General features: G+C 36.5%; 2 protein-coding genes across 2 annotated transcripts; both read right to left on the bottom strand.

Moving 5' to 3' along the window:
* Positions 1-3480: 3480 nt before the first annotated feature.
* On the bottom strand, positions 3481-4425 carry LOC144243820 (olfactory receptor 8U9-like). The gene has a single exon (XM_077778959.1). It carries the CDS (start codon positions 4423-4425, stop codon positions 3481-3483), a length of 945 nt encoding a protein of 314 aa, XP_077635085.1.
* Positions 4426-12057: 7632 nt separating this feature from the next.
* Positions 12058-13005, bottom strand: LOC144243822 (olfactory receptor 8J3). Its single transcript, XM_077778961.1, has one exon. It carries the CDS (start codon positions 13003-13005, stop codon positions 12058-12060), a length of 948 nt encoding a protein of 315 aa, XP_077635087.1.
* Positions 13006-19274: the final 6269 nt, after the last annotated feature.

Below are 19274 nucleotides of genomic sequence, written 5' to 3'. Positions count from 1 at the left end.
TAAAAATAAATATGTTAAGGGGAGCCTGGGTGGCTCAGTCGGTTAAGTATCCAACTTTGGCTCAGGTCATGATCTCACTGTTCATGAGTTCAAGCCCCGCATTGGGCTCTGTGCTAAAGGCTCAGAGCCTGGAGCCTGCTTCAGTTTCTGTCTCTCTCTCTCTGTCCCTCCCCTGCTTGCACTTTCTCTCTCTCAAAAATAAATAAACATTAAAATTTTTTAAAAATAAATGTTAATATAATTATTATGAAACTTCCTCTTGTGGAACAAATCATAACAAATTATGATAATGATGACAATGGGAACCTTGGATCTCCAAATATGTTATTAAAATTAAATTCATTTCAATAGCACATAGGATCAAATTTTAAATCAGACCCACACAGCATGTTCCCAATTTCATATTTCCCCTAGCAGTATTATTGAAAAAAATTATACTTGTGAACATTTGAAAAGGACAACGATTTTCCAAATCATGTTAGTCATTCAGATCTCAAATTTTCCAAGAATCAAAATTTCCTTTTCAATCTTTGATTCTACAGTTACAATGCAATAGAAGCCTTAGTGAACTGCAGGTTCGCACAAGTGCAACTATAGTTAATTACCCTGTTTACGTTGGAGGTACAAGTGGACACGTTTGTTATAAGGAATGGGGGAGCTACAGGCAAGGGTCTGGTGCACTATTGGTGAAGAGACTTCCATCAGCAAAGTCAAAGTCCTACGAAGCCTGTGAGAAAGTGAAAAATCAGAGAATTATAGGCTGCAAGGGACGATAGACTACATTTAGACACATAGTCTAAGTGTGACAGTCAAGGGGCCCCTGGGTGGCTCAGATCAGTTGAGCATCCAACTTTGGCTCAGGTCATGATCTCACGGCTTGTGGGTTCGAGCCCTGCATCGGGCTCTGTGCTGACACCTAGCTCAGAGCCTGGAGCCTGTTTCGGATTCTGTGTCTCCTTCTCTCTCTGATCCTCCCCTGCTCATGCTGTCTCTCTCTCTCAGAAATAAATAAAACATTAAAAGAAATAAAAAATAAATAAGTGAGACACTCAAATGTTGCTGAGTGACCGAAAGGAAGATATCTACAAAATGTGTTAAGAAGAACAACAGGGCCAATCTTAGTGCCTGCTGTCTCATTCAACCAGAGTTGCTGGAATTATTATTATTAAGAATTCATTTGTGATAAGAGGTACTGGGCATACTCAAGTAAAACTCAGCATGCTGAGAAAAGTTAATGAATGCCATACAATTTTAATGTTTCAAGATATATTTATCTTCAGTGGCATTACTTTCTGTTAAATTATACAAATAATGTAATATACAGAAGTTACAATACTATCTTAAATTGAGTTTTCCCAAAAGAAGACACTGTGCCAGTGATTTGTATAAATGTAATTTATTAGGAGTTGCTCCCAAGAACAGTTATTGAGTTGAGTAGGAAATGCGGCAAAGGAAACAGGCCAAGCATGGGTGTATCACCAAAGTCCCATGATGGGAACTTTGATTAGATTCCATGAGAGAGTTTTGGAGACAGAGTAGGTCAAACTTTGGGACTGCTCTAATGAATAGGCAAAAAAGCTTGAGGATTTATCTCCATTGCACATAGCAGTCATTGGCTAAGGGCTATCTTCTGTGGGATGTAAATCCCCAATAACTTCTTGGTCACCTGGCATGTAGGTAAAACATCTTCACAAAGCCTGATATCATTTTCCAACAAAGAGATGTAGGTGCTGGTTCTTGAGAAGGAAAATACTCCATACAAATAAGGTAAAGGGATCACAGAAAGCAGTGGTTATTAAACTGTGGTCCTGGACAAACCTGGTTCAGTTGGTTAAGTATCCAACTTTTGATTTTGGCTCACGTCATGAGCTCACAGTCATGAGATTGAACACCATGTTGGGCTCTGCACTGAGTGTGGAGTCTGCTTAAAATTTTCCCTCCCTCTCCCTCTGCTCACCTCCCCCTTCCTCTCTTATAATAAATAAATAAACATTTAATAAAAGATTTCATTTTTGAAAAAAGTGTAGTCCTGGACAAAGAGCATCAAGACAACTCGGGAACTTGTTGGAAACGCAAATTCTTTGGCTCCATGCTAGAATTACTGAGTCAGAAGCTCTGGGGCTTGACCCAGTGATCTGTGTTTTAACAAGACTTCCAAAATGCGTACTAAAGTTTGAGAACAAACCAAAGATGGTTCACAGACAGAGCCTTGATGCAATCCATTGCAAATACTATTTCACTAAAGAAATAATTTTAAAACAAAAATTATAGTGATATTAAATCCTAAATAACAACTGTCTTCAACTAGGTACGTCTTTTAAAATGGAAGGTCTTTTTGTGTGCTGATCACTTTGACGGATTAGGTATATATGTTTGAGAGCAGAAGATTGAGGGAACTTGGCTACCTTGTATAAATTTGAAAGAATTTTGAGCTGTCTGGCTCAATATGGATTGCTTATATTAAAATTAAAAACAATAGGCTTTAAGACAAGAAAAACTGCCAGAAAGAAAGAGGAGCATTTAATAATGATAAAAGGGAAAAAAAAATCAGTAAATTTATGACTTCATGTATAGCTGACAGATGTACCCCAAAATGTATGAAAAAAAGAGCAGAGAAGAAAGGTAAAAACATAATTTAACTGAGAATTTAATAGCTTTCAATAATTCTGCAAATAACGAGAAAGTTATTGAAGCTATAGAAGACTTGAACAGTAGTATCAACCAACTTGATCCAAATAAAATCTCTACAACAACTGTTTAGGAAAAAGTTTTAAGGGCAGGCTTTCTCAGCCTTGATACTATTACTATTTTGGATTGGATCTTTTTTTTCTTTCTTCTTTTTTTTTTTTCTGTGAGGGACTTTCTTGTGCATTGTAGGTAATGCATTTAGTCAGCATCCTCTGACTTAACCTTCAAGGTACCAATGGTCTTCTTTTATGCCACGTTGTCATGGTCAAAATCAGTGATATTTCCAGACATTGCTAATGAAAATCACTCCCAGTTGAAACCAGTGGTTTATAGTTTCCTCTTGGCATTTAATTTGGAATATATTATTGATGGACTCATAAATATATTATTAAAGCACTTTTATGATCCTAAACTAAGTGTTCAAGGTGTCTTCCCATTTGTCAGTTCTTGGCCAGTACCTAGTTATGTGGCTATCAGATGAGAAACAAACAAACAAACAAACAATAAATCCCCACCTTTTCATATTCATATTCACACACACACATATTTGTTTTTTCATTTGAGAAATAACATGATGTAGATTCTGCTGGTACGTATAATAATTCTACATATAAACTTTAAATTGAAATCAAACTTGTTTATGAAGAATTCAGAGGATGCATTTAATTTACAGTGAATGTTTATTGACCACCAACTAAGATCAAGTCACCCTAGTTGCTTTATTAATCAAGGAAAAAATCAGGTCATGAAGGAAAGTCCACTTTTGTTTATTCAACTCTTTTTTTTTAAACTTCATAAACATAAGTTCTGGTTTCCACTGACAATGACCTTTTTCAAGGCATCTTTCACGTCCTTATTCCTGAGGCTATAGATCAAAGGGTTCAACATGGGAATGATCACTGTGTAGAAAACTGAGGCCATCTTATCTGTGTCAAGGGAATGGTTTGAGCTTGGCTGTAAGTACATAAAGATAAGAGTCCCATAGAATATGGTGACCGCCAGCATGTGAGAGCTACATGTCGAGAAGACTTTGCGTCTTCCCTCAGTTGAGCGCATCCTCAGGATGGCAGAAATAATGTACGTGTAGGAGACAAAGACAATCAAAACAGAGGAAATGAACGTGATCCCAGCACAGGCAAAGATCCATAGCTGCTTGGAGCGAGTGTCTGAGCAGGTTAGCCTGAGGAGAGGCATATCATCACAATAGAAATGATTGATGATATTGGAATGGCAGTAGGAGAGGCGAAAGGTGAAGGTGGTATGAAATAGTGCCATCAGGAAGCTATAACTGTAGGGGACAACCACAAGCTGAATGCAGATTCCTGGGGACATTACAACCATGTAGAGGAGAGGGTTACAAATGGCCACGTATCGATCATAGGCCATGGAAGCCAGTAGCAAGCACTCAGACACCATGAAAGTGAGGAAACAGCCTAACTGAGCAGCACAAGCATTGAAAGAGATAACATTTTGTTTGTACAAGAAATTCCCAAGCATTTTGGGTGTAATGACAGAAGAGTAACAAAAGTCAACAAAAGCCAGGTTGCTAAGAAAGAAGTACATCGGTGTGTGGAGTCTTGAGTCTGTTCTAATGACTAGGATCAAGCCGAGGTTACCAACTACTGTGAAGAGGTAGATAGATAAGAAAACCACAAAGAAGGGCATCTTTAATTCCTTTTGATCTGTGAGGCCCACAAGAATAAACTCCTTAACTTGGGTGCAATTTATCTGAGCCATATCTTTCCAAGGCATCTGCATAGGAAAGCAGAGAAAAGAGTTAAATTCAAGTTGCTGTTCCTATGAGTAGTATTTTACACTTGACTGTCTTGTAAAGAAGTTTAGTTGCTAAGACAGTGATTGTTAGCATATTGTGATTATGGGAATCAAATGGAAAATGGAAAGAGTTATGTGTGGGAAAGGCAGATATCTCTTTTCTCAAATCCGTTGTCTACAGAAAGATGGGACCCATGGAATAGTTCACATTGTCCTGGTTTCTATTCAAAGGTCTTGTGAGTTAAGCTATTTAAAACTATATTGTGACTTGTGAAAATACTTAAATCTTTGTTTTTATTGAAAAACATGTTAACATAATAACATAAAGGAAAATATATCTTCAGTGGTATCACCCTGATGAGTCTGTCATTGTACCTGTGCAGACACAAATCCACATTGTCCCAAAGCTGACAGAAACATATTTTCTATTTTCTGTTTAATTTTTAAATTTGTCACTCAGAATCCCTTCTAGGTGGCAGACTAATCTTCATAGTTATGTTAAATATTCAAATACTAAAAATGGGTAGATAGGGAAGGTACAATGAGATGTTTATTGGTCTCCTTTGATCTTGCTAAACCTTTATGTCAAAATCATATTTTTATGCCCACTTTACAGACAAGAAAGGGGAAATTGAAATAGTAACACCTGAAACAAAATCAAATGACTGGGCTGAGTATAGGTAGTTTGGTTTTACACTCATAAGTTTTTGACTCAAGAGACCATTTCTCATCACTATTTTCAAATTTTGCTTTCTAGCTACTGCACGCACATTGTTATCTCTGAAACATGAACCTATGCGGCCCAAGGGAATGAACACTGACAAACTTTATGATGTATTACAAAGGAGAATAAATTGATATTTGCTTTCCAGGAGATTTGGAAATTTATGTCTCTTTATAAATCATTTTATGTTTCTTTCATTTTTTTACCTTTTATTAAGGAAACATAGATTTAAATTATGTTTTTGTATTAATTCTCATTTTCTTACTTAAGGTTGGATATTTATTTTTCTTATTCATTTTGACTGACTTTCCTAATTGAACTGTTGAACATCTAAATATTTAATTTATGTAAATGTATTTTAGGAAAGCGTAAAAATTATAGAACTGTGTTCTTACTATTAATGTTAATGTTAAATGTCATCTCTCTCCTCCTCCTCCTTTTCTTTTTTCTTTTACTCTCCCTCTCTCCCTGGCTGTCTCTCTCCCTCTCTCTCTCTCCCTCTTTCTCTCTCCTTCTATTTCTCTGTCTTATCTTTATACCTGAGAAATGCAAACAAATCTTTCTTGGATAAGCTCATACAAACTGCTTTATACACTCTGGAAATTAAACTGGGAATAAATATACAAAACAATTAAAACTTATGTTTCTTCAAACTTGTTTCAGAATTTACTACTAGCTGTTTTGTAGCTCTTACAACTATTATTAACTTTATCAAAAATGAATTTTAGTTATTTTTGTTTTGTTTCAATCAGTATGTTTATTGAGAAACACTGTGTGGTAAGAAACACTTGCAAGGATTACTTTTTGATTTTAATTTTATCCTAAATAAATTGTACATTTCTTCCTAAAACTTTAATATTAATGGAGTTTTAATGTCTATTATAGCAGCAGGGAAAATGAGGTAAATAAGAATTAGCAATATATTGATTCCAAATATCTAATTTGCACATTAAAATTGAAAGCCATTCTGAAACAAAATGTTTTTTAAAAGAAGAAAGGAAAGAGAAAAGGGGAAATAATGGGGTGCCTGGAGGCTTAGTCAAATGAACTTCCAATTCTTTATTTTGGCTCAAGTCAGGATCCCAGTGTTGTAGACTGAGCTTGGAATTGGGCTCTATCCTCAGCGCTTAAGATTCCCTTCTCTTCCCAAACTCTAAAAAGGGGGGGGGGCATAACATAAAATTTTATTTATTGGTCTGCTCAAAGGCACTTCTGTAGGCTACTCGTTTTCAGATTCAACCTTTTGTGCTACAAACCACAGAAATAAATACTTATTACCCAATGGCAATGAAACTAATAAATATATCCAGAAAAATACTCTCATTACCCAGCATGCATTTACCTTGCACGTTCTTTTATGTTCAAATAGAATCTGTTCTATTCTAATTAATTGAAATACTATGGTTAAGATTCTAAAAATTGAATCATGGTCTTCTTACTCGTAGATACAAACAGTTCCAAAAGCTACACTGTAGCATGACACACACCATCACCAAATTCACTAACCTGAGTAGAGGAGCAACTTACTTATAAATGGATCTAAGTAACACCTTCTGCCCTGGTCTATAAGCAAGAATGTGCACATTCTATTCTTGTTGTGATTATGTCCAACCATTACTTCCTTAGGAGCCTGTCAATTCACCTATTTACTCTTTCAACAATATATATTGAGAACCATTAATTTCCAAGCACTACTGTCTGAAAACAGAGCAGCTAAACAACAGGCAGTAGACTAGACTGGGAAGAAAGCTTTACCTCAATTTCCTTTATTTTTCTGGCCTCGTTTCTTCTCAATTGTTTTGTTCCACTTCAAAACACGAAACTCTGATATTTGTACATATAAACCACTTTACTTTGTATTAAAAGTGAAGCATGAATTATATTTAAGAGTGTATGTAACCTTTTACAATCTCATCCCTTAATATTTTTATCCCAAGTTCATTCAATTCTCTACCATCAGGAGACATCCTTTGGTCCAATTAATCAAACTGGTCTCCTACTGTCACTTGTCAATTACAACATGTCCTTGCTTTCTTCACTACTTTGATCTTGCAGTTCCTAGCACAGTAAAACCTTGGTTTGCAAGCATTATTCATTTCAGAAACATGCTTGTAATCCAAAACACTTGTTTATCAAAGTGAATTTCCCCATAAGAAATAATGGAAACTCAGATGATTCATTGTAAAACCCCAAATATTCATATAAGAAATGAATTACAATACTGTAATATACTGCAAAATAATAAAGAAAATACAAAATATGAAGACAAACAATTAACCTGCACTTACCTTTGAAAATATTCATGGTTGATGTGAAGGAGATGAGAGGAGGTTTATTGTGTAGGACAACTTTCACTATCACTAACAGAACCACTGCAATCTTATTGGCTCAATGGAATCTTTTTATTTTTTTATTTTTTTTTGCAACTTTAACAAAGAACTTATCCAATGATCTAGAATGAAGCAAAGCATTACTCTTGTATGGAAAAGCAAAGCACCGTCCATAGGTGCTTTAAAATGACAAAAAATACACTAGTGCCAGTTATGGGCTCCAGCCAGCATTCTGAAAAATCACTGATTTCTCCTGACCATCAAGGCCTGAGACTGAGCATCTGAGCATGGGAGATGATCACCTGCAGTGAGAGAGCGAGAGAGAGATAGAAAAACCTTTGGTTCATTTGTGGTCATGTGCCATACAGCATCACATACTACTTGCATTGCAAGACATCACTCATTTACCAAGTTAAAATTATTAGAAATGTTTGCTTATCTTGTGGAACACTCACAGAACAAGTCACTTGCAATCCAAGGTTTTACTGTACTCTTCTTTACAAGAAAAATGGATGATGAAAGGAAAATTCATTTATCCTTAATGCCTGCTGAAACATCATCCATTCCATGAAGAGCTGCTTCCCATATTAACATATTTCATATTTTTTTCTAGAATCAATTGAGACATCATTCATTCATTTATAGTTCTTGCCACATGTATAACAACCATCTGTATCCATACCTCTTCCCTTGTTAGATGTTAGTTAGACATTTTAAGATCAAGAGCCATGCTGGTTTTTTGTCATTTCCTAATGCAATTTCTTCTAAATGTCAGATAATAAAGAATTAAATATTAGCATTGGGTTAACTATTTTGAGATTAATATCATAATAATTATATTTGAATATTTCTTTCCCTTATTCTTATTCTATAGTCATTGCTTTGGAAAATATTTCTAAAGAAACACTGGTGACCTTTGTCCAATATACTCTGCACTAATCCTCTTAGTGAATTCTAGAGTGAATTCTCTAGCTACAATAAATGCAAAAACACAATTTTGGCATAGATTATAATCTGGTAAATCATGGGCCTGAGTTTTCCAAAGTTCCTCATAGATTCTAAACTGGAAATTTTAATTTCTTTAATCTGAAAAGAAATTATATATGAAATAAAATACACATAAAATATATATAATCTAAAAAGAAAACCATGTATGTATAAATATATTTTTAAATCTAAAAAGAAACACACACAAGTTATATATATGTAACTAATGTAAAATTAGAGAAAACTTTATTATTTTCGTTTTACAAAATGCACTAGTCCCTCATGTCATATACTCTATTTAATTAAAACTTTTTAAAACATTTACTTATTTGAGAGAGAAAGAGTCTGAATGGGGTAGGGGCAGAAAGAGACGGAGACACAGAATCTGAACCAGGCTCCAGGCTCCTAGCTGTCAGCACAGAGCCCAATGCTGAGCTTGAACTCAAGGACCATGAGATCATGATCTGCACCGAGGTCGGATGCTTAATCGACTGAGCCACCCAGGGGCCCCTACTCAATTTATTTTTAAAATTTTTATCTTGAGCTGCTATCGGGATATTGTCACATGTCTATAAGTCAAAGAGCACCATTTTGAAATATATTCTTTTTACCTACCCAGGTGGAAGGTGCTCCTATTTCTCCTCATAATGGGTATGAATAGCAGCTGACTGCGTGTATTTATCAGTGTCTTTGTCCCAAAAGACCTTGCCTCAGAGCAGGATGTAAGCGAGATTATCGAAAAATTACAGTCCCTGCTCAGTTGGTATCTCAAGGCAGCTTTGAAGATTTATTGATGTGACTGCCTGTTTTTGAAGAATTGCATATCTATATCTCTGCCTTTAGTATAATATTATTGTTCTAAGTTTCCCCTAACTCTTAAATTATTATGATTAGTTAATTAAAATAATATTTTTGTGGTAGTAGATTATTAGTGTCAATCTTTGAAAATCATTTTAAAGGGGAGGTATGAATTACCTTTTAAAAATTCCCATAACTTCCTATGAAATGAGTATGTAATTCTTCTAAGGACCTACCCCTTAATACTGTATGCACAGGACATTTAGTAAAAGCTCTGAGCTTTAGTTTCCATCTTAGTCACTTTGACCAAGACAATTAATAAGAAATTTGTTGTCAATTTAGTATGTGGGGAAAGAATTTTGGATGTGTGAGTTTTATATACTGGTTATGAATTAAAATTTGCACCTTAGTTTTCTTTGAGCAAATATTTTACACAGAGTTGCAATATAATGAAGACAGGGATGGAATCTTTTTTTTTTGTGAGTAATGTTTATTCATTTATTTTTATTTTTATTTTTTTATGGTTTATTTATTTCTAGGGGAGAGAGAGAGAGAGACAGCGAGAGCAGGGGAGGGTCAGAAAGAGAGGGAGTCACAGACTGAAACAAGCTCCAGGCTCCGGGCTGGCAGTCAGCACAGAACCCGACGTGGGGCTCGAACCCACGAACCGCGAGATCATGACCTAAGCGAAAGTCGGACGCTTAACCGACTAAGCCACCCAGGGGCCCCAATGTTTATTCATTTTTGAGAGAAAAAAAGACAGAGCATGAGTTGGGGAGGGACAGATTGAGAGAGGGAGACACAGAATCCAAGGCAGCTTCCAGGCTCTGAGTTGTCAGCACAGAGCCCAGCATGGGGATTTAACCCACGAACTACAAGATCATGACCTGATCCAAAGTCTGATGCTTAACCTACTGAGCCACCCAAGCACCCCAAGAAAAAGATGGAATCTTACATTTCTTTTCCATGATGTATTAAAAGGACACTTTGAAGGATAAAATATAGCAAATCCTTAAAAATCATGTCCTACTTACATTGTATTAAAGATGATCATGCTAGGGAAAGATCCAGTTAGGGATCGAGATAGGAAATTGTATATGTTTGAACTCTGTGTTCCATATATTAAATAATTATTTGAATATATAGTGACTTTTTTTCCTCCTCCCGAATTGGGGAACACATCTGGCACAATTGGATAAATACTGCATCTCTGCTTGTGTCTTGTTATAAAATGGCATGACTTGGGGTTTGGTATTGAGATATTTGTCCATTATGTACAGTACAACACTTAAAACAAAAACAAACAAAATTCTGAGGACCACAGTAGTGATTCTGAACAAGGCATTCAAAGCTAAATGTAATTAAAATATTATATTTTACTAATGAATCAAAAATACTTATTTACTTTTTTAAATGTTTATTTTTGAAAGAGAGAGAGACAGAATGTGAGTGGGGTAGGGGCAGAGAGAGAGAGAGGGAGAAACAGAATCCTAAGCAGGCTCCAGGCTCTGAGCTGTCAGCACAGAGCCTGACACGGGGCTTGAACTCACAAGCTGTGACATCATGACTTGAGCTGAAGTCGGACACTTAACCAACTGAGCCACCCAGGTGCCCCTGATTGAAATTATTTTAACGCAATGAATATAATTAATATAACTTTCCAGTGAAAGACCCAGAGTACAGTCATTGATATTTTCATGTTGATTCATAAATGTACTGGATTCTGTAAGATTTTCCCTTTTCTCTACTCTAAATATCAGTCTTCTTTATTGTGTGTAATATATGTGCTGTATTGTTATATAATTAGACATCCCAGGATCTCCCTCTCCCCCTTTCTCTCTCAAAACTAAATAAATAGTAAAAAAGAGGGGGGGGGCACCTGGGTGGCTCAGTCGGGTAAGCGTCCGACTTTGCCTCAGGCCATGATGTCAAGGTTCGAGGGTTCGAGCCCCACGTCGGGTTCTGTGCTGACAGCTAGCTCAGAGCCTGGAGCCTGGCTTCGGATTCTGTGTCTCCCTCTCTCTCTGTCCCCCCCCCCAATCATGCTCTCTATCTCTCTCAAAAATAAACAAAACACNATTGCGGGGTCATAGAGGAGTTCTATTGTTAGTTTCCTGAGGAACCTCCGCACTGTTTTCCAGAGGGGCTTCACCAGTTTGCATTCCCACCAACAGTGTAGGAGGGTGCCCATTTCTCCACATCCTCGCCAGCATCTAGAGTTCTATGATTTGCTTATTTTAGCCACTCTGACTAAGAAGTTTTATTTTAAATATGTTTTTCAGTTTAACTTTACTAAATTGCCTGTGAAGAGGCTATTAGCTATCTGGATTATAGTTTTCCAAGATACAGTGATCCACTATACCTCAACATACTCAGGCACAAAGCAAAAAACAAAAAAACAAAAAAACAAAAAACAAAACAAAACAAAGGATAAGAAAGATCAATTTACTTCTCTTGGCCATATTTTATTACTTTGTTCAAGTTTATTTAATTTTTTAAACTTCTATCTCTCCCGATTCCTGGAAATATTTCTTTCAAAATTGGGTATGAATTTAATGAATAATTCTTGTTTCTGTATCAACCTCATATTTCCAAAAACGCCAGTTTACTTTTTAATTCAACGCTTTCCAAATCCTAGCTCCTTTTACTTCCCAAGATTAATTGCAAATTTACAAGTCAGCCACCTAATGTTTGCTTTCTCAGACATATGGTAACCTATCTTAACCATCTCTTCATTTACCTATAGAGCTCTAAAAATTACATTAATTTAAAAGAGTAGCATGAATTTGTTAGAAATCTCTGTAAAGCAGCCTTCACGTCCTTATTCCGCAAGCTGTAGATCATGGGATTCAACATAGGGATCACCAGTGTATAAAACACGGAAGCAATTTTATCGGTATCCAATGAGTAGTTAGTTTGAGGCTGCAAATACATGAAGAGAAGGGTCCCATAGAACACCGTGACAGCCATCATATGTGAAGCACATGTGGAAAAGGCTTTTTTCCTTCCTTCTGATGAACGCATCCTTAGAATGGACAAAACAATGTTGAAATAAGATACTACAACTATAATCAAGGATAAGACCAAATTTGTAGCTGCGGATATAAATACTATTGTCTCTGGAAGGTAAGTATCAGAGCAGGACAATGTTAACAGAGGGACAATATCACAGAAGAAATGATTGATTACATTGGAAGAGCAATAAGACAGAGAAAAGATACAATATGAAACCACAATCCCTGTGGAAAAGCCATAGAGGTATGTGAGGGATACCAGCAGAAGGCAGATCTGTGGAGACACCACCACCATGTAGAGCAGGGGGTTACAAATGGCCACGTAGCGGTCATAAGCCATCACAGCTAACGTGAGCACCTCGGCCACAATGAAAAACAAGAACCCTCCCAGCTGTGTGGCACATTCATAGTAAGAGGTGGTTTTCTTCTTTACTAAAAAATTGATCAGCATTTTCGGGGCAATGACAGTAGAATCGCCAAGATTGATGATAGCCAAATGGCGCAGGAAGAAGTACATGGGGGTTTGAAGCTGAGAGTCAACACTGGTGAGGGTGATGATGCCCAAGTTCCCGGCCACGGTCAGCCCGTAGATCAGCAGGAAAACAAAGAAGAGTGGAATCTGGAGCTCTGGGAGGTCTGAGACTCCTGTGAGAATAAAATCAGTGACCTGGGTGAAATTTCCAGGAGCCATATAAGGGTTTGGAAACTCATCTGTTTGGAGAAGAAAAGGAGAAGAGGGTACAAACTTTAAAGATTCATTTTTAGGATGTTCATTAGACAGTAAGGGTAATTCCTTAGGTGAGATTTCCTGGAATCATTTGTTAATCTAACCCAGTTATTAAAATCGAGGGGGTAGGAGGAGTAAATAAACTGCAATCATTTGGAGGAGAGAAAAAGCAAGTATAGTAAATTAAACAGATGGCCCAGCATCATTCATTATTTGAGGATTTAATTCCTCACAATCTTATTCAATTATGATTATCTTATTAGCTTGTCAAGATTTGAAGCTGTGATTCCTATCTTATATATCTCTTTAGTGTGAAAAAGCCTTGAGAAATTATATGCCTTTAAATAATCTGGTTTCTCCTTGTCATTTCCTAATCTGGGACTTGTTGCTTTATCTGAAGATTTTATTATTCTGGCCACTATTCTGTCACATTTTCTTTATCCTATCTTTCTATAACTTCTATTTGATGGACATTGAATTTGCAATTTTTACCATCCATGTGTTAACTGTTTTTTCTCTTCCATTTTATTAACCCAGGCAAAAATACCAGGATATATTTTTTAAGTGTGTTTGTTTTTTTGTTTATTTATTTATTTATTTGAGAAAGAGAGAGAGAGTGCATGCACAAGCAGGGGAGGGGCAAAAGGAGAGGGAGAGAGAATCCCAAGCAGGCTCCACTCTGTCTTCCCAGAGTTCAAAGCAGGGCTCAACTCATGAACTGTGAGATCATGACCTGAGCCAAAATCAAGAGTTGGATGCTTCACCAACTAAGCCACCCAGGTGCCCTGGAAATACGTCTTTCATTTTTTTAGATGACTGATTTTCTCTTCAGCTTTCAGAAGATAAGATCTGTAGGGGCGCCTGGGTGGATTAGTCGGTTAAGCGTCCACCTTTGGCTTAGGTCATGACCTCGCGGTTGTGGGTTTGAGCCCCGCGTCAGGCTCTGTGCTGACTGCCAGTTCAGAGCCTGGAGCCTGTTTCAGAGTCTGTGACTCCCTCTCTCTCTGACCCTCCCCTGCTCACGCTGTCTCTCTCGCTCTCTCTCTCTCCTAGAAATAAATAAAATATTTAAAAAAAAAAGATCTGTAAAAACTACAAATATTTGTAAAACTACCCATTATGCTTTATTGGATACTATTTCCTTTTCCTTTACTCTTATAACTTTTCCCTCTTGCCTCACAAGTTATAAAGTTACATTATGTTTATGTTTAAGAGTATTTTTAATTTACAGAATATTAGAACATTATTTTTTAAATGTGTAATATATCTGGCCTTCGTTTTTAGGTGATCTTTCTCTTGACCTATTTTCCTAGTTTTCTTATATTTCACTACTGCAATGATGATAAACATCCTTACATTATAGACCCTTTATGATAATTTATTTGCATATATTTGCCAAAAGATGAGCATGCTATTATAATATGACTCAATATTTTCCTAAAGTTGTTTATTTCAAGGATGGTCATCTGTTCCTAACTAAGCCAATTAGAATCCCTTCCCAATTACAACTGATAGCTCCAGTGGTGGGCACCTGTCCAAATGAGTACTATATGGACCTTGAACTCATGGCTGAGATCATGACCTGAGCCGAAGTCAGTCAACCAACTGACCCACCTAGGTGCCCCTAACCATCTTCTTATTTATTTATTTACCAAGTATTTGTTGATTTTCTACTTGTGCAAGAGAATGTTTAACATCCAGATAAATTACTGTCCCTCAACTCATGAGCCTTCTATTCCAATAATAAAGAAGACACAAAAGGCTGATAATGGAACTTATAAATGAGATAATTGCAGGTTATAATAAGCACAATAAGTAAATTGAATGAAAAAATACATTAGGATTATCTGGGATAATGATATTACATAGAATATTAGGAGGAAGCCTTTCTGAGATGGTAGCATTTGAACTGGAACCTAAAGCATTGGACAGAGCCAATTAATTCATAATCACAGGAAGAACATTCCAGGATTTCAGGCAAGCATGTATTTCTTAAAGATACTGCTCAGGAATAGAAAAGAACTTAGTTTTACTTTGTTTGTTTTTAATTTTTTAAAGTATATTTAGAAGAGAGGTTGAGAGAGCGTGAGTCAGGGAGAGGGACAGATGGAGAGAGAATCCCAAGCAGGTTCTGTGCTAAGCGTGGAGCCCATGTGGGGCTTGAACTGATGCCCCTGGAGTCATGATCTGAGCTAAAACCAAGAGTCAGATGCTCAAAAGACTGAGCCACCCAAGTGCCCTAGTTTTTTGTTCATTTTTAAAAGGGAACTTGGGGGGTACCTGGGTAGCTCACTTAGTTAAGTGTCTGATTTAGGCTCTGGTCATGATCTCATGGTTCGCTAGTACGAGCGCCCTTTTGGGCTTTGTGCTGACAGATCGGAGTCTCTCTCTCTGCCCCTTCCCTGCTCATGGTCTCTCTCTCTCTCTCTCTCTCTCTCTCCTCTCAAAAATAAATGAACATTTAAAAAATAAAAATAAAATATAAAAGTGAACTTGCGCACCTGGGTGCCACAGTATGTTAAGTGTCCAATTCTTGACTTCAGCTCAGGTCATGATCATGCACTGCATGGGGCTCTGAGCTGACAGCACAGAGTCTACTTGGGATTCTCTCTCCCTCTCACCTCTCCCCCTCAATAAATAAATAAATATTTAAGAAATGAAAAGAAAAGAAGGCTTAAGGTAGGTGAATAATATGATCAACTTTAAATTTTAAAATGAGAAATCCTACTGACATGAAGATAACAGGTTATAGGATCGGAAAGGGATACACAATAATAGAAATTTAGAAAAAGATTCAAACAGTTGTTGTAAGGCTCCTGGGGACAATACTTTTGACTTGGATTCAAGTGGAGAAGCTAGAGGTAGAGGGAACGAGATACATTTAACAGCTGGAAGCAGAAACGAGATGGTATCTTCAACATATTCATATTACATATTCAACATATTTATATAGCAATAATTCATATTATATGAGAGAGATCTGAGAGAATAACAGATGGGGCCAGATCAAGAAAGACTTTGTGATTTTTAAAATATTTTTTTGCTATTGGATCAATAGCCATGCCATTTTTGAATATTAAGGAATGTGGTTTAACATGGAAAGATTACAGTGGTATTTTGAACATAGTAAGCTTTAGATACTTATGAGACATTTAAACAATAATTTATGGAAGTCTAGAGCAGAGTAGCATGGTTGGTCTTATAGATACTTAAGATAGCATTTTTTCATCTAATTAAAAAATTTTTTAAAAAAATTATAACAAACAAAACTCTGATTTCTAATGTGTTCCTCAATTTTCATTCATCCTTTTCCACTCAGGGACAGCCTTTTGTTTTGAGATTCTAGCTTTCCTTTTATCCCCAAACACTATGCTACGGGATATTGCTTCTGTGTACCCACCTTCATGCCTCCTTCTGACCTTGTCTTCTCTGTTTACAACTTTTAATCGTTTGTTCACAGATTTCTGGCTCTCCATTGTCTCCCTTGGAAAACACATCAACTCTAAGCAAAATAGAATGTTTCTAAATTATACCAACTCTTCTATTTCTGCTGGAATCTGATGGGTGGCTGGTTATATGCTTTACACTAAAGAGCAATAATATACTTTAAAAAGCAACCATTTTGGGGCACCTGGGTGGCTTAGTCAGTTAAGCGTCTTACTTCAGCTCAGGTCATGATATCATGGTTCATGGGTTTGAGGCCTGCATTGGGCTCTGTGCTCACAGCTGGCTCAGAGCCTGTAGCCTGTTTCAGATTCTGTGTCTCCCTCTCTCTCTGACCTTCCCCTGTTCACGCTGTGTCTCTCAGAAATAAATAAAACATTTTAAAACATTTTTTAAAATTAAAAAAAATAAAAAGCAACCATTTTAAATGACAAGCATCCTAGTCATCCTCCAATGTTTTGTATTATTGGCCAATTTCTATAAATACTTACCCATCCTAAGCATTCTCCTCTTCTACTTCCTTAGGTCAAGCTTTCATAATTACTGGCATTGACTATTGCATCCTTCTTGTTTTCCATATCATAATTCTCTCAGGTTAGCTGGTAGAAAAAATGGCAGGCATTAAAGCTTTTTGAGTAATTAAGGTATGTAACCTGAGCTTTAAAAAAATAATAATTGAAAGATGCTTTAACTTCATTTCCAGTGCGTTCCGTAACCAGGGCCATACCAACTTTCTGGACACACTATCCTATCAGACACACTGTGAACATAATTTTCATCTCTGGCTGTCTGTGTCCTCTGGTTGAGTCTCCTGAGATACCCCCATTCTTTGTGTATGAGATGTGACATGTTATCTGAAGGAAGTTTGTTCATCTTTTGTATCAGGGGGCCCCATGTGATCAGAAAGTAGAAATGAAAGTAGTGTGAAATGAAGCTAACAAGCGTGAATTTTGCAGTATTTAAGAATGTCATTTCTGATCATACTCTACACATTTTCAATCTTCCTTTGAATACTAATGAGTAACACGGAGGGTAAAAAGTGAGTTGTTATTTGGTTAATGCCAATGTTTTATGGCTAGCAAGTAATAATAGTAACCTTAAAGAGTATTATGGAAATAATTTCCATGTACTTAGAATCTTCTTTTACTGTAAAATTATGAGGCTGAATATTTTAAGAAGTAAATTTATTTTTGAACGTCTTTTTTTTTGGGTCATGTGAACTAAGGGCAACCCTGCAAGTGAACATTTTCTTCCTTGTTATAGAGGTTTTGTCCTATAAAACCAGGGATCTTGGAGTTTGTAGCTTACTAAAGTCTCACTTCTACTTATGCAGTGTCTCTCAAATAGAAATTTTTCTTTATGAGTGAGATATTGTCAACTAAAATATTGGCAGATTTATTTTACTATAAGATAGTATATCTGTATATTACCATATTCAATGGAAATTTTCTCCAGAAAATTTGTGATTTATATTCTCAAAAAGGAACACCATTTGGAATTGTTTTCTCACAGATTGTCAGGTGAAACATGCGGTTTTCATTTTAGCTAATACTGAATAAATAAAACTATAATATAAATAAAATCAATGAGCAAAACTCATTGTTTCAGTAATGATATAATTTATTTAAGTACATAAGACATAACAACTCCAATCCTGATTTGGAAACATAAATAGCTGGATGATATTTAACAACATGTATTCTCCCAAAGGCTACAAATCCTGGAAACCGGTTCCTTTAAGTATTTAAAATTGTTTTAAGGTTTTATTTATTTCTGAGAGAGAGAGGCAATGTGAACAGGGGATGGTCAGAGAGAGGGAGAGACAAAGAATCTGAAACAGGCTCCAGGCTCTGAGCTAGCTGTCAGCACAAAGCCCGACGTGGGGCTTGAACCCACAAATCATGAGATCATGACCTGAGCTGAAGTCCGATGCTTAACCAATGGAGCCACCCAGGGGCCCCCAGATTCCTTTAAGTATTACCTTATTGGATTTTTCATAGTGTTAAGTGCCTTCCAAAATGAAAGAGAAGCAGCTCAGTTTGAGGTATAGTTTTGCATCTTTCAAAAGCCATTATACAAAAATAAGATAAATATTTTCTACCCACCTCTAATGGAGACTGCTTCAGGCTCTTATGACAGTCTCCAAGTGGGGTCCAATAAAATACCTAACTCTGAAGCACAGGTGATTGTAGAATCCACAAATTGCCTTTCATATCCTTGGGAAGAAGCCATGCGGGAATGACGCATTAACAAGATCTCCTCATGGGAATTCAACCAGACATCTCTTGAGTGTTATTAGTGGCACTATGAACCTATATTAATGAAGTGAGTTCAGCTCCCTGACATTTAAGGGGCACAGTGATTAAAGAATATGTGTCAAAGTAACTGATTTGCACTCAGAGATTCATTATTGCAAATATGCAATATTAAAGAGGTAGAAACCAATGGCCCAGCAGTAAAGTTAGAACAAACTTTATCTATAAATAGTATATTTATTATGCCACTTTTTCTTTTTTCCCTTCACTTTTGCTTTAAATAATACAATTAATCATTATTTCTGGGAATGGGGTGAAGTAGATGTTAAAAGGAGAATGAGTCCTCTAAAAACATCCCTCAGGCAGTAAGATTATCATTTTATCTTTTCTTAACCCACTGAGCCACCCAGGCGCCCCCTCATTTTATCTTTTCTTGATTGCATTTCCAGTGAGGAAAGGTAGAACATAACTGCTAGGGACGAGTCAAACACAGTATTTAAAAAGGAAGCCTCTTGGTCATATCCATAAATTTCC

Source organism: Crocuta crocuta, unplaced genomic scaffold (assembly GCF_008692635.1).
Source record: "Crocuta crocuta isolate KB4526 unplaced genomic scaffold, BGI_CrCroc_1.0 scaffold511, whole genome shotgun sequence".
NCBI classification, from domain to species: domain Eukaryota; kingdom Metazoa; phylum Chordata; class Mammalia; order Carnivora; family Hyaenidae; genus Crocuta; species Crocuta crocuta.
This window is presented reverse-complemented; position numbering and strand designations above follow the sequence as displayed.

Coding starts and splice junctions, on each gene's coding strand:
- LOC144243820 (XM_077778959.1), bottom strand. CDS start 4,425: ATGGCTCAGATAAATTGCACCCAAGTTAAGGAGTTTATTCTTGTGGGC.
- LOC144243822 (XM_077778961.1), bottom strand. CDS start 13,005: ATGGCTCCTGGAAATTTCACCCAGGTCACTGATTTTATTCTCACAGGA.